This window comes from Antechinus flavipes, chromosome 3 (assembly GCF_016432865.1).
Source record: "Antechinus flavipes isolate AdamAnt ecotype Samford, QLD, Australia chromosome 3, AdamAnt_v2, whole genome shotgun sequence".
Taxonomy (NCBI): Eukaryota; Metazoa; Chordata; class Mammalia; order Dasyuromorphia; family Dasyuridae; genus Antechinus; species Antechinus flavipes.
In genome coordinates, this window is record NC_067400.1 from 265,655,902 (window position 1) to 265,679,224 (window position 23,323).

Here is a 23,323-nt window from a genome sequence, read left to right on the forward strand (position 1 = left end):
ACAAGTAAATTATATTAAACATTCAAGGAATAGTTACATCTACTATATAGATTATTTGCAGTAATAATGAAAGAAAATACATTTCCAACTTTTTTTGTGACACAAATATAGTCTTGCTATGTAAGGCAAGCAATGACAAAGCAAAGAAAGAAGACAAATTAAAAACATTGATGCAAAATTTTTAATTATGAGCAAGTGAGCTACAACATATAAAACATATTTTACACTGTGACCAGGTTGGATTTATAATAGAAATCAACTAAATTTATGTTAAAAACTTTAGAAAAGATAGGAATAAATAGACATTTCCTTGATGTAGTAGGTACTGTCTATCTATATCAAGGAAAAAACAATATAGGCAATGAAGCAAAGTTAGAGGCTTTTCCAACATTATCTGGGGTAAAGCAAAGATGTCCATTACTACCATTACTATTAAGATAGTCCTAGCAATAGCATTAAGAATCAATCAAAAATTAACTGAAGGAATAAATTCAGCAAGGTTGCAGAATATGAAATAAGTCCACAAAAATACTTTGATTCTTATGTGTTTGCAACAAAACCCAATGGAGACTAGCAAACAATCTCATTCAAAAAAAAAAATTGTAGTAGCTATAAAGTATTTGAGAGGGCCACCATGATGCACTCAGAAACTATATAAGTCCATCTATAAAACACTGCTTTCAGAAATAAAAAGATATATTAACAATTGGAGTAACATTGATTGCTTATGGCTAGGTTAGACCAAGATAATAAAAAGGACAAAGATTTTACTTTTGTCTACTTAAAAGATTACTTAAGCAGTGCTCAACCAATTGCATTACCAAAGAAATATTGTGTAGGGCTAGAATAATAATAAAATTCACATGGAAGAACAAAAGGTCAATAATTTTAAAGTTGATAATGAAAATAAATGGGTGATTTGTATCGGATTTCAAATTATATGGCAAAGGAGTGATCATTAAAATGTTTTGGTAATAGAAAAAGGAAGAGAGAAAGGAAGAGGAGAAGAAGGAAGAGGAGGAGAAGGAAGAGGAGGAGAGAGAGAGAGACAGAGAGAGAGAAAGAGACAGAGACAGAGACAGAGTTACAGAGACAGAGAAAGAGAGACAGAGACAGAGACCGACAAACAGAGAGAAAGGAACTGACATGGTGATATAAGGAAAGGACAAGATCTTTCTTTTTTAGGGGAAGGTGGGGGGAAATGAGAAATGGAAAGGGTGGGGAGACAGAAAATATGAGGTTACTCAAGACAGTAAAAAGAAATGATTTGATATCCAAAGTTTTGGTACTTGATTTGCAATGTACTGGTGAAAGTACATTAAAACAAGGCTGACTCAATGAATACCAATTTTCTAGAGGATTTTTAAAAAAATTATTCAGTTGTTTCAGTCATGGTCAACTTTTTTTGACTCCATATAGGGTTTTCTTGGAAAAGATACTGGAATGCCTTGCCATTTCCTTCTTCAGATGAGGAAATCAAGGCAAAAAGGGGGTTAAGTGACTTTATGAGGGCAGATAATAAGTTTCTGAAGTTAGATTTGAACGCTGGAAGAGGAGTCTTTTTGATCCAAATCAAGCACTCTAGCAACTGTACCACCTAGATGTCCTTTTTTTTTCATTAAAGAAACTTTTAAAAAATGGTGTTATGAAACCCTGACCCATATTCAAATCAGAATTTAAAATATAGTTAAAGACATAGCAATAATTTCAAAGTGCTGCGTTTTGTTATTCAGTAATCCATTTGTTGAATGATGTTACACTAAAGGAGTTTGTGGCAGTAAGAAATGACATTTATTAGAATAAATATCAATTACTTTAATTTCTTAAGTTGCATTTCAGTCAATGCCAGTGATTTAATGAATTGTTTTCTCATTTGGTCTATGGACAATCTTAAAAGTCTGGGAAGATTTATTTCTATGTATAAGGCTCAAAATCATTTCAGAGTGCACTGAACAAATGGGAAATGGCACTCCTCCCTCCAGAAAGACTCTGTACTTAGGTCACAGTGTTCTGAGATGAATAAATGAATTTTAAATGGAACTGAAGCTGTAATCATCCTTCTGGCCACAGATCACATTTGAATGACTTGAATGACTCTCACTTGGACATCTGGGTATCTTCTAAGTTATTTTTATGGAATTAAATTTAACCTTATAGTAGATATTCATTGCTTTTCATTTACTTACTCATTCATTTTCCTTTATTAAGCATTTTGCTGGGAGTGGGGGAGAGAAAGAAGAAGAAGAGAAAGGGGAAGGGAGAGAAAAACACACATACAGAGAGAGAGAGAGAGAGAGAGAGAGAGAGAGAAGGGGGAAGGAGGGAGGAAGGAAAGAAAGGAGGGAGGAGGAAGAGAGGGAGAGGGAAAGGAAAAGAGAATATGTAGATGTATGTAGATGTCTTCTCTGGAAAATAGGAATACACCTCCAAATTCAAGGACAAAGTTGGATAATCTATAACTTCAATACCGAAAATCCCAAAGAGAAAAATATTGTCATTTTGTATCATGTAGAGAATGCTTATACATTGGAAAGGTAAAGGGAGCCGAGTATCAAAGCACTAGAGCATGACTTGGAAAGAGATGAATGTTTCTCCATGAAGTGCTCCTTTGGCCCTTTGATCAGATACTCTCTTTAAGAACAGTATAAACAGAAAAAAGTAAATTCTGTGTAACCACAGAAAATCAATATCTTTTTTCAAGGACATAAAAACTTTTAAGGAGGGGGAAAATAGCAACACTAGGTCCTAATGATCAGATTGCTGGTAAAACATAAAAATCAGGAACAACTGCTGGTATTTATAAAGAGCTTTAAGTTTTGCCTCAGAACATCTTATAAACAGTCCCTAAATGTGTTATTTGTTAGATCTGACAGAAATATATATAGAGAGAAACCTATTTAAAGTAGCATTGGTGTTATTAGGATGAATCAGGTTTCTTATTCCAGACTCACAGAATTCTAGAACTGAACGGGACTTCAGAAACCAGTTAGTCTGTTGTTCAGTTGAGTCCAGTTCTTCACAATTCCATTTTGGTTTTCTTAGAAAAGATACTGGATAGTTTGCCATTACCTTCTTCAGCTCATTTTACAGAAGAGGAAACTGAGGCAAACAGGATTAAGTGACTTGACCAGGGTCACACAGTATGTAAGGTAACTGAGATTGGATTTGAGCTCAGGAAGATGAATCTTCTTGACTCCAGTCCCTATCCACTGCACTACCTAGTTACCCCAGATACGTACACACATATACATATTTGCCTATGATGGGAGAGAAGATAAGAAGAGAAAGAGGGAAAGAAGAGAGAGAATTATATATAAAGTAATAACAATATATACAGATAAACTAGTAGCAAAAGTATCATAAGTACTAATATGAAATTGATCTGGGCAAGCATAATAGTTCAATCTACACAAAGAATTTATATCATAGGCATCCATCACAGGTTACACAGGTATGCCATTTTATATTATGTGAAATAGCTTCATAGACTCAAGCAAATACAACTAGGTAAGGCAGTCACACTGAATAAGCAATTTGTTTTTGGGGGAACACAATTTTTAAAGTCTCAGGGGAGCAGAGGCAGGATCTAAGGAGTAAGAGGAGGAACCAGGGAGGAACTGGGGAGAGGTCAGAGAGGGTTCAAAGAGGAACCAGGTGGAATCCATCTGACAGAACAGGTCCCAGAATTGTCTAAAAATATGCTAAATAAAACAGTCTCAGAGAGGACGATCTGATTAAGAGTTTTGGCCTCACATCATTGAGACAATGGAGGTTGATGAAAGTTTTGGCTTTTCATCATCCATATAAACAGAAGTCTGAAAGAACTGTCCTGATTATGCTTAATAAAGGAATAGGAAGGGCTTGCTTTAGCAATTCCTGGGAATAAGCTAGTTTAGAATTCATATCACACATATGTATATATGTATGTATGTGTATGTAGGTAAATACCATCACATTCAACTCCATTGAAATTAATAAATATTTATTAAGCACCTATTATATGTCAGGCACAGTGCTAAGTGCTGGAGATGTAATTTTTAAAAAGAAAATTAGTTTCTACTCTCAAAGAACTTTCAATCTAATGAGGAGGATGACTTGCACAAAAGGAAGTAGGAAAACTGGGAGGTGGAGAAAGGGAAACCAGAGGGATACTCAGTGGAGGAGCATCTTGTTTGATATTAAAAGTCTTTAAATGCCAACTACTGTTCCTTGAACTAAACATACCATTTTTCATTGGGAGGCCAAACCAGTTGTCCTTACATATATAATGCCAGTCTATTCCAGTGCTTCTGGAGAAGACCAGATGACTCTGCACAGTGCTGTCTCACTTAAATCCAATTCACTTGCCAATAAAGACATCATTCTCCTGATGTCTTTGGTCTTCTTTGAGAATGAAGGACAAGCAGCCTTATTTCCCATCTACACGTCTTTGTACAGGTTGTCCCCATGCCTGGAATATACTCCCTTCTTCCTTCCTTCTTTTAGAATTCCAGCATCTTTCAAGGCCCATCTTTACTACTTCAGGAACCTTTTCCTGATCCTGATTCCTGATCATATCTTCTATTAGTGCTATCTGCTCCTTGAAATTACTTACTTACATTTATTTAGCTATTATATACATATTGTAATTATAGAATATAAGCCCCTTGAGACCTGGGACTATTTCATATTTGTATTTGTATCAACAGCATCTAGCACAGTGTTTTGCTTAGGAAATGCTTAAAAATGTTTTTTTAATTGAATTAAATAGTTAAGGTAAGATCCAATTATGGTTCCCCAGGAAAATAATTTTAGGGTAACTAGAGGAAACTCCAAAACACCTCCAGAAAGGGAGTAGTAGAATGAAGCAAACAAGACAAAGAAGGAGGACATAAAGGGAGAGAAAGAACAGAAAGTGAAAATAGGAAATGGAATAGCCAGGATCCTAGCAACAGCAAAGAACTTGGGCTCTTCCACAAAGTGATCATCTGAATTGTCCTCTGTTGCAACTTAAAATGGTTCTGGGTATCTCTGGCCATTTTTGCCATTTCCTTTATATGTGGGTGGTTTAGCACCACTCACATTTTTGGTTCTCAAAACACAAAAAGCTCACTGCAATTAATAAGGAGAAGAATAAAGACGATTGCCTTAATTCTTCAAGACTGAAAACCAGACAACTAATCAACCAATATTTTGCGCAATCAGCATGTTTATTGTTATTTTTTTCTGGTGGCCAAAAAAAAAAAAAAAAAAAAACAAAACATGAGTATAAGGTGACAGACTATTCATCACAAAGGAAATAAATAATTTATAATGAAGCACATTACAGAAGCATTTTAGAACTGTGAATTTAACCAAGAGGGAAATCACATTATATGTAACAACTACAGTGTATGTCTTAACAAACTGGGTCAAGTAAATTACACAGACTACATATAATCTCAGAAATACAAATGTCACATTATATTAGATGATACTATTGCTTTACTTTACACAAAGTAATACAAGCAAATGGTTAGGAAATATAAGAGAAGGAAATACACTATCTCATGTGTATTTGAGAGGAGAAATATAATGTTGCTTGAAAAGTCTTCCTTAATTTTCCTTTTGCATCTAAAACAAAACAACAAAAAGAACACCACCAACAATAAACAAAACAACAACAACAAAATATTTTGGTTACATTACAAAAAATATATAGTCTCCAAGATTTCAGGCAATAGTGTATCTCCAACTTAAGGAGAAACATGCAGTTGTCAAGGACTAGAGCAGAAAGAGAAGTAAATTTGGCTTTAAGTGTTTCAGATTTTGGGCAGGATCTAGTGTCAAACTCAAATGGAGATTGTGTCACAATAGTTGCGATCAGGCTGCTTATTGATTTAAAAAATACATGTCAACATAATCTACATTCTATTGCATTTTAAAATTTGTTTTGCTAAATATTTCCTAATTATATTTTCACTTGTTCCAGTCTACACTGGGAATGGTGTGGACCACCGTGGATGTTTGATATCTTTGGTCTAGAGCAATCATCCTTTTAAATTTCAGTCAAGATCAGTGTCTTAAAGTGGTTTTTATATATGTTTTTATATATTGAGTGTCTTTTGATAAATATTTCATACATTTTGTAATTTGTGAATATTTTCCTTTCATTCTGGATTTTCTTGTTATCTTAAAATTTTTGTGAATTTATTTTTTATTCTTTATTTTATTGAAACATGTCAATGTTTCTTTGTGGATTTTCTAGGGCAATGGTGTCAGACTTAGTAGAAATATCCAGACAGCATATTGACTTAGAAAAATTACAAAATTAACATTATTTATCTATTGTATTATATTTTATTAATTTTGTTAAACATTTCCCAGTTGAATTTTATTTTGGTTGGCAGCACTCTAGGAATTTCTCATGCCTGAGTATGATGCCTTTGCTCTAGGGTTTCTAAGTAAGCCCATTATGTTTTCAACAAATTGATAATCTTGTCTCCAAGTTATGTGCCCTCATTTTACTATAGTAGGCTCCATCAACTCTTCAACTTCTGAGCATCAGGCTTTTCCACTTAAGCTCAGACACAGGAAAGAGGGGACCAGTGGTCCACATGAGTCAAGGACCTTCCCACTACTGCTGTTCAGAGAAACAGGAAGCCCTGAGACTTACTAGACAGCATTATAGGCAACAGGACTTAATGGGTTGGATCCAAGGATTGGAAAAAGACTGCTTAAAATAAACAAAATTTTTAACCCTTACACTTTTGTAAGTAGTACAAAAGCATTTCATAGGACAAATTTCTAGATTCTCTGGGAAAATTTTTTATCCTTGGAACATCTCTTAGAGGAGCATGATATGAAAAGGTTTTTAGTTGGTTCAAAAATCAGGGTTAGGGAAAAAGTCAGTCAGTCAATAAAAAAATGATTAAGTACCTACTATATGCCAGGCTTTCTATTAAACACTGGAGACTAGAGGATTTGGGAAAAGAACTGGACTATTCACATGTCAGTCATACCACTTTTCTCACCTGTTTCCTTAGAGTGAACTTTAATTTTTTTTCCAACTTTGCATCCTAGTTTCTACTAAAAGGCATTAAAGCCCCTTTAAAATTAGTTATTATTTCAATGAAGCCTTGAAATCAAAGAAATCTGCAGATGTGTGACTCAAGAAGAGGTTAGAGTAAGAGTTTTAATTGAGAAAGAATTGTGGAGTGCTGTAAAATTTTCCCCTTTTTCTATCTTCTAGTATTCACAGCAATGCCTCTACTTTACTTAATGAAAAGATAAATTTATTCATTTTCCAAAGTGGTGTTAATTTAAAAAGACATATCATTCTCAATAGATTATACCCCTGAAAAAGCTTATCTATAAAAAAACACAATGACCTGAGGGAAGAATGGAGTCTGAGGTCTTGGGCAGGGGTCTCAGTATCCATATTTACTATTTAGGTGATATTGACAATTTATTTAACTTCTCTGAGGTCTGTTTTCTCATCTGTGAAATTCTTTTGGAAATATAGTTTTTATACTAATAAATAAATACATAGTCAGTATCTCTTTTTCTTCTTCTCTTCTTATCCCTTTTCCTCCCCCTTTCTTCTAGTATGCATTGGAAAGTGAGGTGTATTGGAAAAAAACTGAAGCATCACTAAATTTTTTTGAATTAAAAACAGAAAACTCCAGAAAGATGAACTTAAAGAATAGTTTAGTTTTTTAAACTGAATAAAAGCAGAACATGAAATTTCAACCAGATATTAGTTTCTCTTCCCTTCTTAAGAGGCATTTATTTAGTAGCAAATTATCTGCTATTTCACTTTTAATTATTAAAATTTTAATTAAAATTTAGATTTTGATTGATCAAATTTAAATTATTATAATACTTGCTGTCAAGTTCTGTCTGAATATTAAGAAAAGTATCAGTGAATCTCTCATATTTAAGTAATGAATAGAAGAAAAATGTTTTTAGCTCATTCAATTCTTTCACTTACTAATAATACATATTATTTAAAATATATTTTTCTTTTTCCTTTGAGTGTAGAAACAAATGTCCTAAGAAAGTTTAGTAAATTCTAAAAAGTTTAAAAGTTAAAAAATTTAAAGATCTAGTATATTACTTTGATGAACATAAATTTTCCTGTTATGTGATTCATTTAAAATCAGTACATCAAATCAAATGACATGTGGGCTATTAATTAATATCATTTATAAAAGCTTGCTTTTTTTCCCTCATACTTTCAACAGATATGACCTAGATGCATGTACTGATACTCTCTTGGTTCTGTTGAGTCATGGACTACTACACTCTTAGAAGAATTAAAGTTATGGGGTCACCCAAAAGGCAATACAAAATTATATGGTGGGTGTAATAGGCTATAACATATTACCAGTGAAGGATTGCATGTGAGGACCAGAATCAAGAACATCATCATTAGGAAAATGGATTTGTAAGGTGGAAAGAATGAAGGATAACTAATGACTATTTTGTATGCCTTCACTGATATACACAAAATGTCAAAAGATCTAGCAGTTTTAGCATTTTAAGTTGAGATTTCCCTTGTCAAGGATTTACAGAAGGAAATGGGCAAGAGCTACAAAGAATGAAAAAGTATATGGGTGATGATAGGCATCATTGGGGGTGAGGACAAATCAGAATGTTCATAGACAGAATCCATTGAAATACTGAAATAGTCTTTCAAATAGCAACATTAGGATATATTTCTAAGCAATGGATTCCGCCAGAACAGTCAAACATCTTTTGCAGAGGCTAGATTGTCAACCTACTAGCATCACTTCTTCCTAAATGGTTATATTTTAAGATTATTTACCTGTATTAATAGAAACCAAACAGTCTTCACTTACAACTTTTGTAAAAAGATCTCCAGGTATGTTACACTATGTTATGTTTTGTCATGGTATTAGTTGTCTTCTTGCTTCAGGGTTTTATAAGTTTCTATCTTTTGTTTTTTAACTTTTAACTTGAACTGGACCTTTCAAGCCATGTTTGAAACTGTTCCTCAATATATTTTTAGCTTTCTAAATAGGTTTCTAGTTTTTTAGTAATGTTTCTAACTTTAGAACAAGATTTACATCTTTCTATAATTTTTTGTAGCCTTCTGACCAGATTATTATATTTTTTATTATTTATAAATTTCTAGTTATATTTCTGATGTTCTAATTTTGTCACTTTACAGTTTCTTAAATATTTTTTATTTGATATTTATGGTCCACAGTCATCTCACTTTGTAAAATGCACATGACAAACATACATCTGTTGTTGATGATAAAAAGATAAATACATTCTATGCTATAACTATATGATGATTACATTGAGATAGATATCAAATTAAAACAAAAATTTTATTATTACCCTCACATGAATCAAATTAGGAACTAATAACTTTTCATTGTAAAATTCTCTTTGGGTTTTATATTCTGTCATATTGCTGGGTTTGCATTTTGGCATATACTATGTTAAAATCACTCCTCCATGAATTCCTTGAGTTCTTTTTTACTGGTACTTAACAAACAATTGGTACTTGAAAAAAATTTTTTACTGGCACTGAAATGATTATATATTTTGTCAAAATTTATGTTTACTTTTCCTAAATAGATGTTTTGAAGTGAAGTGAAATAGATGTTTTTCTTGATTTTGGGGGAAAATAACCCTACCTTCCAGCAATTTATGTTATTTCTTATCTTTGGTGAAAACTCCTATTGCAATTCAAATTGTTGATTTTTGTCATGTGATTTTTTTCTTCTCCATTCTCTGTAAAAATCATCTTTTTGTTGTTGGAGTCTCAGAGTTTGATAAAATTTTTGTGTAAGTTGTCAGGTTCTGCATTGATAGTGTTCTTTGAATTGAGTCATTCTGCATTCTATCCTTTAATTAGAGTCAATCTGTAGATATATGTTATTTTCTAAAATATAGTGGGTCAGTGGAAATTTTTGTTGTGATTCTACTCGTTCTACTACTTTTTTCTTCAAACTTGTCATCGAGATTTATCATCTTGCTTATTATGGAGCTTTTAAGGATTTTTCTAATTGGTTAGTTTTTGAGCTTTTTTGTTTGTCTTTGACCAGTCAATCCTGGAATAAAATTAATTATATTATTTAATTCATTGTTTAATTTATATCAATTAATATATTTCAAGAAAATTTTATTTGTAATTTTATTTTTCTTTAAGTGTTCCTATTAATTATATTAAATTATTTAAATAATTTTAGCTTTTTATAGGCCATTATTGATATTAATAAATTCTATTTTCCACCTCGAATCTTTGCTTTTGTCTTTTTTTGTTGCACAATATTTCTATTTCTTTGGTTTACTTCTTTGTTACTTTCCCTATTTATTTTTAAATTTTCTTTCCCTCTTTCTATATATGTACATATGTATCATTTCTATAGTTATTTGAGAGATAGCTATTGAGTTGTTAAGTTTTCTCAAAATCTCTCTCTATTCTATGTTACTGGAACCCAGTCATTGTGACTTCTTAACTTTTTGTGTTTATGGATTTCCAGCTAGACTTTTCTATGTTTATTCCTTTAAGACAAGTTATTCATCCAAACAGTATTCTTCCTTAAAACATAAAACAACTTTTATGTTCTTGGGGAAGTAAATGTCCATCAAGTAAAAATAGAGGACTGAGACAGATAGAGGGATCATGGCTTTCTTAAAGCTATAGAATCAAAATGATATTTAGAAAAAATAATTTGTATAACTAGATTTTTTCAGGTATGTATGTCATATTTGTCCTTTCATTAAGTGAAACATTTTCACTAAAATGAATCATGACTAGATCAAACACAATAATAAATTTCAGTGAGGACTAAGATTAAAATTTGTAGTTTAACAAATGCTCAATTGTGATTACTTCTTCATACCCACAAAGTTTAACCTGTTCAAAAGTCAGGGTTTTCTCATGCATGGCTACCTTTCCTTCACATAGCATTCACATGTAGCCTATACATAGATATACACACAGTATCCACTTTTCAAAGATTCATGTTCATAAGTCTGTTTATTGACAAAATGTACATTTGTTTAAGATAATGTGTTTTCACATGCAGGCTCCAGGAGCATGTTGCACTTAAACCTGAAGACCACTTTTATTTGTTTTATGGTCTTCCCTTTTACCACCAAAACCAAAACTGTACCCAGAATGTTTTGACCTAGATGTTTTGGCCAAAATCTAACATTACTATAAATGAATCAGACTTTAGATTTATTTATCTAGTCAAACAGCAATTAAGAATTGGTGAATCACACATTTCATATGTTGAGTTTTTTTTTTTTTAATGGAAAAAAAGTTTGAAGGAATCAAATTTGATTTTTTTTAAAAATGTGTTTTTAATGTTTATGAGAACATGAAACTCAAAGGGATGATTTAAATAACAGGATTAGCATAAGTTGTGAAATACTGCCTTCTTTTAAAGGAAAGGCTTACAAGTATAATAAAGTGCTTCTAAGTTATCAGAAAGATTATTTGAAAAAAAATATTTTTTAAGTCTGACAATATCCCTTTTAACCTGACTGCTCCTCACTATTTATGTCTGATTCACAAATGCTTGCTCACTGTTTGATTGATTCAATATGAAAGGGGAGAAAAAAATTAGTACACAATTTCAAAACTAGCTTCAAGGTATCTCTGCTATAATTCAACTTCTAAGAGTCTGATGACCTATATTATGAAGCTTGTTTAGATGTTACCATGAAAATGTCAGATGTCATTTGATCTTACAGCAACTTACAGAGAGTATAGCCTGGTAGCATAGTACATGGGGAAGGAGAAGACCTGGATTGAAATGTTCCCTCTAATGTTAACTACCTATATCATCATGGACATGTCACTTTAGTTTCTTCATCTGTTAAACTAGAGATTTGAACTAAATAGCTTCTGGGGTATCTTTCAACATTATGTTATGGTCTGTCTTCCAGAAAGCCTGGCCAAAGAGTAAAGATAGATGAAAGATTTAGGTTCAAAATCTAGTCTAGGGGTTGGGATGGGGTTATCTGGACCCATGATTTTAATGATTTAGGAATTTCTGTTAAGAAATTCAGATCAGCCTCTGGTTTATGGCCTGTGGTCTTAAAAAAAAAAAAAAACTGCCTATATCAGGGACAACTAGATGGCTCAGTGAATAGAGTACCTGAAGTCCGGAGGATCTGAGTTCAAATCTAGCCTCAGACACTTTTGTGTGACCCACTTATACTCAATTGCCTCACCAAAAAACAAAAATAAATAAAATTTTAAAAAATTGTATCACTGACAGCTTACATGATATACCCAGGGTCACAGAGCCAGTAACTGTCACAAGCAGGCCTTGATCTCAACTCTTCCTTATTCCCAGACTGGCTCTCTTTCCACTGTGTTACATTGCCTTTCATATCTAATCTAATATCCCATGAATAAAGGTTATTTCTCTTCTTTATATTTGTCTGTTTTCTCCACCATTGCCTTTAAAATATTTGGGAATCATGTAAAGTACCATAAATCTGAAGATCAATCTGTCAATTGCTTCCAAAAAATAGAGCCCAATGGAAGGCACCTTGAGTCTCTGAAGTAGCAGAATATCCGTATTTGAATCTTGCATTGTTAAGACAAATTACTTAATCTCTCATGATTCCACTATCTTCATCTGTAAAATGAGGGAATTCAATTAGATGACTAAAGCCCTTCTCTTCTCTGACACGATGTGATTCTGGTCCTCCTTTGTCTCTCCCAAGTCCCTGGAGACTCACTTTTGGTTGTATTCATAGTGCCTTGTACTGCCTGAGTAGGCATTAATATACCATTAATTTAAAAATGTCTGATTTTCATGTCACAGAGAAATCTAGTGGATGAGATTTTATAAATGTCAAAATACAGAAACATCTCCAGTTATATCTATGGCTGATTACTGACAAAGTTTTCTTATGGGCTTAGTTTAAGTTTTAAAGTCCCTTGCTCATTTGAAGTGGAGAAAGTAATATTAACACATGCATCTCACAATGATCACCTTTCTAACTCTATGTTGTTGTTCAGTCATGTCTAACTCTTCATGACCCTATGTCCATGGAGTTTTCTTGGCAAAGATGCTGGAGTGCTTTGTCAATTCCTTTTCTAGTGGATTAAGGCAGATGTGAAATAACTTACCTAAGGTCACACCACTAGTATGTATCTGAGGCCAGATTTGAATTCAGATTAGGTCCTCCTGATCTAGGCCTGGTTCTCTATTCACTGAGCCACCCAGCTGTCTCTTATCTCTATAGAATGAGATAATTTCTATTTACATAAAGTCTACCAACTATTTTTTACATTATTCTTTCTTTACATTATTTCTTTATATTATTCTAAAAATTCAAGTAAAAACTATATAACTTTAATCAGATCTGCAGGCAACTCATCTTCATCACTTTCCTTTGTAATGTTTTGTTTTAATGAAGAAGTAGGGATGTGAGCTAACTAGAAAACCCAATAAATAAAATTAGGTTGGATAGTCTGGCTTCTGTCTTCCAGAAGCAAGAGATATGTCCTTTGATGGTGCTGTTCAAGACCTTAGTATTATAAATACTCTAAGTCCTTTCTTAAATTCTCAAGACTAAGTCAGGAACATGAAAATTAAATAATTTTCTGGAGTGGGTCTGATAATCAGTCTAGCCTTTTTCAAACTATGTATTTACTAATAACACAACCTTAGATGCACAGAGTGGCCTCTGTTTTTTAAAGCACCTTAATAATCCTCAAAATCCAACAAAGGAAGGGTAGGTATTATTCTCTCCATTATGTAGCTAAGCAAACTGAAGGAAAAGAATGTCTTGCAGCTGGACAGAAGTGCATCTAAATCCTGCTTTCCTGATGTTTAATTCAGTTCTTTTTCTTTATATAAACATTGCTTTTGCTAACATTGTATCTGGGAAAGATATAATATTTCCTGGGATCGGTGTGATGCTTAAATGAAACAATGTTTATAAAATGCTTAGCACAATGCCTGGCACACTGTCAGCATGTAACAAATGCTTATTTCCTTCCCTATCCATCCTCCCTCCCCAACTTGAACAAATTAATCACACAATCAACATGTATTTATTTATCATCTACTATGTATCAGGCACAATGTGTAGATGCTGGAAAGTGAAGACAAAATGAAATGTGCCCTTAAATAAGCTTAGATAATGTTGAATGCCAAGGTGAAAAGAGGAGGCAGGTGAAGATTCCTGAATATATCAATATTCATGTCTGTTCAGAATTCAAACAACCAAACTCACCCGCCTATCTCCTTGGTGTCCTACCCTTCTGTACCTCCTGGGAATTGTGCTGTCATTCTATTTGGTATAGGGGGGAAAGCTCTGAACTGTTCTCTGTCCCAGGATCCTTGGATTCTGGTCCCTCTTTTGCCTCTGCCTCACTGTGTTTCATCTCTCTGAATTATTCATCTGTAAAATGCACTAGAAGGTCATAGAAGTCACTGCATGCTCTAAAACTCCATAACACATTTATCTCTGATACCTGTTCAATCTATATTACCCTCATAGGATCTGTCTTTTGGGGAACATTCACATTTTCTAGAATCCTGAAAGAGGTGGACAGGATTATGGTAAATACCTGGGATTTTTCTGTAAAGCAGGTACTGAAAATTCTTCATTTAATAAGGAAGTCACTGCCAGAAAGTGAATGTAAATAAACCCTCTAGATAGGGTAGAATGTTAGCCTTCTTTGAAGTTAGTATAGATGACAAATATATTTATGCCAGGAGTCACTAATAGGTCATCACAACCTCCCAGCTTAAGCCTTTTAAGAATTGCCAGCCCTTCTTTCACTTCATGGGGACTCCAAGTAGAGAAGGGAAGGTGGTCAATAGTTTCTTCTATAAAAATCATGCCTATTAAACTCAGTGGCCTTTGCCTTTCCACCCTAGGTTATCCTAAGATTTGGAAGAAACCAAATCCGGAAAGGATGGGGAACCTGATACCTATATCCTAATTTCATGTGAACTTATACTATTTCTCTTGAACTTCTCAATGTATGAAATCCAAGGATGAATTGTTCTTTAATAATATAGGATGAAAAGAAGGTACTTGTCTGAACAGTAAATGAAAACAATGATGGCTCAGGCACATTTAGATACATGGGCTGTGTAAGTCATACAACAAAAACATCCAAACATTTAGGACATGGAAGTCTTTCCTTGTCTCTCCCAATATCCATAAGTGCAAAATGTCAGTGTGAAATGAAATGGCTGGAATCAGGCGTGGTATTTTCAGGAGACTAAGAAAGCAGAGATGCCAGGCTGGCAGCTGAAAACTCAACCTTGGGCAGACCCAATTTCCTCTTAGAGTCTACGTTTTCCCATGCTGGATCTCAGCATCAGTACCCCTTCTACAGAATCACCGGGACTGTTTGCCATCTTCTGCCACAGGTGCTGTTCTTCACCCTGAGAATCCATCCAATCCACCTCCTTCCCATGACTCATACCTGAAAAATGGAAAAGTGTACCAGTGGGAAATTTATCAAGTAGTCTAAAGGTCTTCCTTGCCAGAATACAAGTCTTTTCACTGCTTTTTGCTACTTTTAATACATTTTTTAATCCATTTGAGATAACTTTATAGGAACTATTTTTCCTTCCAATACACTTGTATAATCATTGACCCCATAGTGTATGCTTGTTCACTCAGCAAAATTTACAATTTGTGCTTCAGGGCTTCTTAAACTTTTTCAATATGTGATCCCTTTTTGCCCGAGAAATTTATATGTGACTTTGGGTATATAGATTTATAAAATATGTACAAAATCAAATATTTACTCATTATAAATCATCATGATGTCCACATTCAACTATGATACCCTATATGGGATCCACAGTTTAAAAAATTTTGCTCTACATTGTTTCTTTGAAAGGATAATGGGATCTAGAAACAGGTGAAGTTTCTATTCAACACCTGCATATTCTTAGTTCTGGCTTTTTCTTAACTTTTTGGGAGCATAATCTGTATTCAGATATGACAACAACATAGTGATAAACCACACATACAACTGACAAAAATCCCGTTACCCATATATAAATTCTCTTAAAGGATCATCTCTCAAAGAATTAGAGAATTTTAAGAAGTTATTGAGCCTTAAATGAGGAGACTAGGCTACTGAGAGGTTAAGTGATTTATTCAGAGTCACATAGGTAGTGTCAGATGGGATTTAACTCCAAAGCTTCTGATTAAAATTACCCTGGGAGATTGTGAACCTAAACAGTCATACATAACCATTCAAACTTAAGTCTAAGTCCAAAATAATTCAATTTAGTCCTTTTACTATTGGTACCATACAGTCACAAAACATACAAATTGAGATTAAGAACAAATATTTAGCAACTCTTTCCTAATTTCTCCTGGTTCCCTACCCTTCATCACCATCTCTTTATCTGACCTCTTGTTCCTACCCTTTCTTCTTCACATCACCAGAGAGATCTGGTTGATAACATATATAGCTCAGTAAGAAGCAAAGTTTAAGTTTTCTTCCTTTACATACTATGGTTACTTCAGTCTGATGGAGTTAGTTAGCATCTTCTTGCAATCCTCCTTAGCATGAAAATAAGTGGGCTAGTTTTTAGTGCATAGTTCCACCTAAGCATTCCAGTCACTCCTTCTATCCCCATATTTTCCCTCTATGCTGACCCAAGAGAATTTTCAGCCTTAGCAAGCAAAGACAAAGTTTTCCATTAGAGAATTTGGACAGAGCTTTCTTAATAGTATTGACAACCAATTCACCTTCTATACCAACTCATGAAGCAGAATAAGGAAATTGACCATTCCTAACCAGTCACCTACCACTGCCAGAGTTTAGTCGAACACCGCCAAGAAATATGTTACTGGTGAGAGCCTCTTTGTCCCAGACTGTCAATTCTAGGCAAACATTCTTTATATCTTGGGGATTCAGGCCACTGAATAGAAAAGTATGATTCCACTGGGGATTAACGTTCTTTTTGATTACAGGGGTTTTGTGCTTGGTGGCTTTAGTGATATCAGGAAGTAGGTACCTAGAAGATAAAAACAAAGCAAAATAAAATAAAATAAAACCACCAAAAAACAAATCACAATATCAGCCAGATGAGAGAGGATTCCATATGCCTTTAGTTATTTGAAATTCCCATACTAATTATCTCTTTCATGTTTGCTCTTTCCTGTTCCAATGTTTACCTAGTCTTTGATCCCTAAATGAGGAGTTTAGTTTGGGCTTTTCACTGGTAGAATGGCTTATTTCTTGGGGAGAGACAGGCAAGTAATAAATGTCCTCTTTTCCCCTGTTTAATCTTGCTCCCATTCATTACTTCCATTAAGAATGGAAACACTGGTAATTAAACTAGTATAGATAGCTAGGTTGTACCAGATTTTATTTTGTGGGTCTCTAATACATTCCACACAACAAAACATTATGCTCTCTCTCTTTTCTTCTTTTTATTTAAAACCCAAGATTCTTTTTAAATTAGCTTAACTTCTAAGGCTAATTACAAAAAAAAAATTGATTCTTTTTTTTTAAAGCAAGAATAATTTCTTTAGTACTTATGTATCACAAAAATTTTAAAATTATAACAAAATTGATATGCTGCAGGAGATGTTTGAGCCTTTTCTATAATGTCTCAATGTGAAACATTCCCTATCTCTTCCTCTACCACAGAACAAAGCTCAGATTTGACAGGATGGGTGGGATGACTCTTGAATTAAATTTCTTTACCTAAAAGAGGGCACTCTTTATATTTGTAAACAATTGATCAGAGGAGTTCCTTGATCAAGTTAATCAAGTTAAAGTTATCCTCCTTAAGGAGAATAGAGGTATGCCCACCTAATGAATAAAATATATATTAAGCATTTTCTTTTCTGCAATTGTTCAGTCCTGTCCAACTCTTTGTGACCCCATCTGGGGTGTCCTTTGCAAAGATACTGGAGTGATTTGCTATTTCCTTTCTTTTTTTTTAATTTAAAAATTTTATTCTTCATCAGCTACATGTAAAATATTCTTTTACATTTGTTTTTAAAACTTTGAGCACCAGATTCTCTCCCTTCCTTCCCACTCCCATCCCTTCTGCCTGCATTTTGGATTTCCTTCACAGGCTAATTGTACAACATTTCAGAGTCCAATTCTTTTTGTACAGCAAAATAACAGTTTGGTCATGTGTACTTATTGTGTATCTAATTTATACTCTAATATATTTAACATCTACTGGTCATCCTGCCATTTAGGGGAGGGGGTGGGGTGAAGGAGGGGGAAAAATTGGAACAAAAGGTTTGGCAATTGTCAATGTTGTAAAATTACCCATACACATAACTTGTAAATAAAAAGCTATGAAATAAAAAAAAAAGAATGCACATGTGAAGTTATGCAAAACATTTCCATAAAAGACATGTTGTGAAAGAAAACATAGATTCCTCCCCCCTCAAAAAAAAAAAGGCCCTCAAGAAAAATAAAATAAAAGACTATGCTTCAATCTATATTCAGATATAATCAATTCTTTCTCCGGGTATGAATAGCATTTTTTAACCATAAGTCCTTCAGAGTAGTCGTGGATCATTGTATTGCTGAGAATAGCACAGCTGATCATCCCACAACATGTTGTACACAACATGTACAAAGTAATAGTACACAGTACATTTTACTATGCTCGAGTGCATGGAGAACTTTTCAGGTTTTTCTGAAAGCGTCCTGCTCATCATTTCCCACAGGACAATAATATTCTATCATAATCACATAATACAATTTTTCAACCATTACCCATTCCCTTGATTTTTAATTCTTTGTCCTGACAAGAAGACAGTTGCTATAAATACTTTTATACATACATATATATATATATATATATATATATAATATCTTTTAGGATTCATGCCTACTACTGGTATTGTTAGGTCAAAGGATATGCATGATTTTATAGCCCTTTGAACATAGTTCATATGCTTTTATCATTAATCAATTGGGGAATGGCTCTTATTTTTTAAAAAATACATTTGACTGAGAAATGAAGCCTTCATCAGAGAAACTTGCTTCCATATCATTTTCCCAATTGCTAACTCCCTTGTTTATTCTATTCTCTCTGTTCTTTCACTCTAACCCTCCTCAATAGTTTTTTTCTTATTGACCACCCCCTCACCCAATCTGCCTTCTCTTTTCTCACCTTCCTCCCTTCCTGTATACACTTTCCTTCCTATTTTCCTTCAGGATAAGATAGATTTCTATACCCATATTAGTGTCAATGTTATTTCCTCTTTGAGCCAATTCTGAAGAGAGTAAGATTCCCTCACTTCCCTATCTCACTTGCTTTTCTCTCCACTGAAAAGCTTTTTCTTCCCTCTTCTGTGGCAGATAATATATACCATTCTACCCCTCCTTTACTTATTCTCCTAATACATTTTTCTCTCACCACTTAATTTTTTAGATATTATCCCTTCACATTCAACTCATACCTGTGCCCTCTGTCTATATATACTCCTTCAACATAACAATGAGAAAGTTCTAATGAATTACAAGTATCATCTTCCCATGTAAGCAATGTAAACAGATAAACGTTATTAAGTGCCTTATGCTTCTCCCAAGTCCTATGTTTGAAAATCAGATTTTCTATTCAGCTCTGGTTTTTTCTCACAAATTCTTAAAAGTCCTCTATTTCATTAAATATCTACATTTTCCCCTGAAGTATTATACTCAATTTGCTGGGTAGGTGATTCTTGGTTGTAATCCTAGCACCATTCTTCTGTAATATATCAGATTCCCCAAACTTTGATCTTTTAAAGTAGAACTTGCTAAATTTTGTGTTATGCTGACTATGACTCCATTATACTTCAATTGTTTCTTTCTGGATGTTGGTAATATTTTCTCTTTGATCTTGGAGTTCCAGAATTTAGCTACAATATTCCTGGAAGTTTTCATCTTGGGATATCTCTCAGAAAGTGATTGTGGATTTTTTTTTAATTTCCATTTTACCTTTTTACCTTTTAAAATATCAGGAAAGTTTTCCTCAATAATTTCTTGAAAGATGATGTCTGGGCTCTTTTCTTGATCATGGTGTTCAGATAGACCAATCATTTTTAAATTATTTCTCCTGGATATAATTTTCCATGTCAAATGTTTTTCCAATGAGATATTTCACTTTTTTTCTATTTCTTCATTCTTTTGGTTTTGTTTTATTATTTCTTGGTTTCTCATAGAGTTATTAGCTTCTATTTGCTCAGTTCTATTTTTCAAGGAATTATTTTCCTCAGTAAGATTTTTGTACTTCCTTTCCCATTTGGCCAAATTTGTTTTTTTTTTAAGGCATTATTTTCCTCATTAGCCTTCTGAATTTCCTATTGCACCATTCTCAATTCTTTTCTCATTTATTTCCTCTATTTCTCTTACTTGATTTTCAAAATCTCTTTTGAACTCTTTCATGGCCTGAGACCAATTGTTATTTTTCGTGGAGACTTTGTTTGTAGGAGTTTTGACTTTGTTATCTTTTTCTGAGTGTGTTTTGCTTTTTTTTTTTGGTCACTATAATAATTTTCTATGATCAGAATCTTTTTCTGTTGTCTGCTCATTTTCCCATACTATTATTTGGCTTTTAACTTTTTTGTTAAAGTAGGGCTCTATTTCCATGGTAGAGGATGTACTGTTCCAAGCTGTTTTCAGAGATCGTTCTAGGGATCTCACCATAAACACTCTTTTCTGACCTGGAACTGTGAGGCATTTCTCTGCTTCATATAAGGTCTAGTGGGTTAAAGCAACAGTTTTTCCCCAGTGCTACTAGAGAAACTTCCTGTAAGCTGAGGCTTATATAAATTGCCTTTGTCACCTAACCTAGACCCACTTCCCCAAACCCTCTCATGCTACTGATAGACCTTTCCAAAATCATCATTTAAGAAGATGAAACAGTTATTACATTTCAGCCCACCCTTCAATGGCTTGGAAAATTAATTTGTAATTAATTTACAAATTAAAGTAATTTGGAGTTATTTGTGGAAACCTCAGGGAGTCCCTGCCTTTACTTCTTCCATCTTGGCTCTGCTTCCCCATTTCCTTTCTCTAGTTTATTTTATTGGATTAAGTGAATTGCCCATGGTCACAAAAGTAGAAAGTGTCTGAGGCTAGATTTGACTCCAAACCCAGCCCTCTATCCTCTCAGCAATCTAGTGGCCTATACTTTGTGTAAAGCACTATGCTAATTATTGCTAATTACTGAGATTACAAAAAGAAAATCAGATAGCCCAGATTTTAATCTTGCATTGTAAAGGAAAAGGCAACATGTATGGAAATCTTCAGCTGCAAGTCATATAGAAAAGTTCTTTAAGAGTATGGTAGCAAAGCAAATGTTAAAATATCTTCTTCAATGTTAACTCCATAGAAATTAAGGGTATGTTCTGAGATAGCTTTGTTGATAGCATTCTCACTGTAGTGAGGATCAAGGACAGGAAATAGCTTGGTTTGTTCTGTATGTTACTTTTTTGTTGTGATTCAGGTTTATTTCAGATTATTTCTGGCAGTTATTTTATTTTATTCTTTTGAACATAGCCATGGAAAGATGCATTTATACAGCTGATAATAGAATTCAGTCCCTGATATAGACTGATAAATCCCCTCTGGGAGCAAAGTGTGTTAAGCCTTCCAGGTACAGAAGATGTTCTTATACCCAGTAACTAGATGCCAATTGGGAATATACCTATCCATTATAGGAAGATACATACCATTTCAACCTCATCTTGTTGCCAAGAACTTTCTGTTCTGTGTCTTGGGTTAAGTCCTATATTTTAGCACATCTGTTTTAATTCTAGTTCTTTCACATTTGTAGCGAAGCTACTGTGAGAAGATCCTGGCTCACATAGAATAAAGGGAAAAATGCTTCACTTCCATGAGAAAGTGTTTATGGATCTAAATTCCCTACATTAACCAGAGGAAAAAAATTTAAGTCTTCTTTTTTCCCCTCATCTTCCCCATTCTCCTACACATACACCTGAGAAATAGTAGAATACAGGCCTTATTTAGGTCTGATTTCCAAAAAGGAAGCCCTTGGGGCCTCAAACAATGAAATTTCTTAATGGATGAGATTAATTTGATAGGATTGCATATTTGAATTGCAATCTCAGTTAATATCATAATGAAAATACACATGCATATATGAAATATGTATTCATATTCAGATATATAATACAACCTGTGTAATACAAATATATCCATATACATATATATCCATACATATATACATGTGTATAAACACACTCATCTTAGTATATTTTTCAGCTTTAACAGTAGCTGTTTAAAAAATTAACAGGTAAATGAAATTAAAAGCTAATTAGCTGACTCTAGGTGACACAGTAGACACTGTAATCAAAAATACATAAGTTGGGGCAGCTAGGTGGTGCAGTGGATAGAGCAACCAGCCCTGCAGTCAGGAGAACCTGAGTTCAAATCTCATCCCAGACACTTAACACTTCCTAGCTGTGTGACCCTGGGCAAGTCATTTAACCCTAATTGCCTCAGCACTAGCTCTGTGATCCTGGACAAGTCACTTTACCCTGTTTACTTCAATTCCTCATCTATAACATAAGCTGGAGAAGGAAATGGCAAATCACTCCAATATCTTTGCCAAGAGAATTCCAGATGGGGTCATAAAGAATCAGGTATGACTGAACAACAAAAACTTTTCATATACCCTGTATAATGTATGAACCATGGAGATTAGATATTTTTTCTTTCCTACAATAGCTTTAAAAATAGATTGGACTCAAGTTATAAAGGGTTTAGCATAGCATATCCTGGCTGAATTAACTAGGAGTTTCTAATCATAATTTAAGCTTTTTGAGGGCAGGAAATACATTATTTTTATTTTTATATCTCTGTAGACTAGCACTGATGGTACTTTGCTTACTTGATTGACTTCCTAGAAAGAGGATTATTGAATTGAATTCCCTTTATGAAAACTGGTGATAAAACTACATGTAATATATGACTCAAGACTATGAGGAAAGTGTCATGTAAGTCTTTAAGTTCAAGCTTTACCCTGTAAAAATAGTAGAGTTATGGTTATTATTTTATGATTATTGCTGTGATATTCCCTGGGACTGATACTTCAATAATCTTATGACTAGCATTGGAACCAGTCAATGTATTGCAGATTCTTTGAGATCACCAGGCTTTTTCTTTTAAGTCCATGGCACTTAACTACCTTTAAAGGACTCAAACAAATTCTACCCATAATTAACTCCACCATTCAGATCGAACGAGAGTATATGAGGGGGCCCTTTCTGGAGAAGAGAATTGAAGAAGCATTCTTCAACTCAGGAGTCTTTTCTTCCTTTGGCAAAATACTCTGAAACTCATTCATTCCAAACAATAATTATAACAGGTTTAGTCTATAAACTTCTATTT

The 23,323-nt window shown here is 33.7% G+C and overlaps 1 protein-coding gene across 1 annotated transcript in view; it reads right to left on the reverse strand.

Moving 5' to 3' along the window:
* Nucleotides 1-5,170: 5,170 nt before the first annotated feature.
* The window catches only part of SYTL5 (synaptotagmin like 5), a 133,149-nt gene continuing 114,996 nt past the window's right edge, over nt 5,171-23,323 (reverse strand). The window contains exons 16-17 of the mRNA XM_051985042.1: nt 16,762-16,970; nt 5,171-15,415 (exon numbers count right to left, since the gene is read on the reverse strand). Of these exons, the coding sequence (XP_051841002.1) occupies nt 15,273-15,415; nt 16,762-16,970 (352 nt within the window). The 3' untranslated portion in view covers nt 5,171-15,272. The remainder of the gene's footprint in view (nt 15,416-16,761; nt 16,971-23,323) is intronic.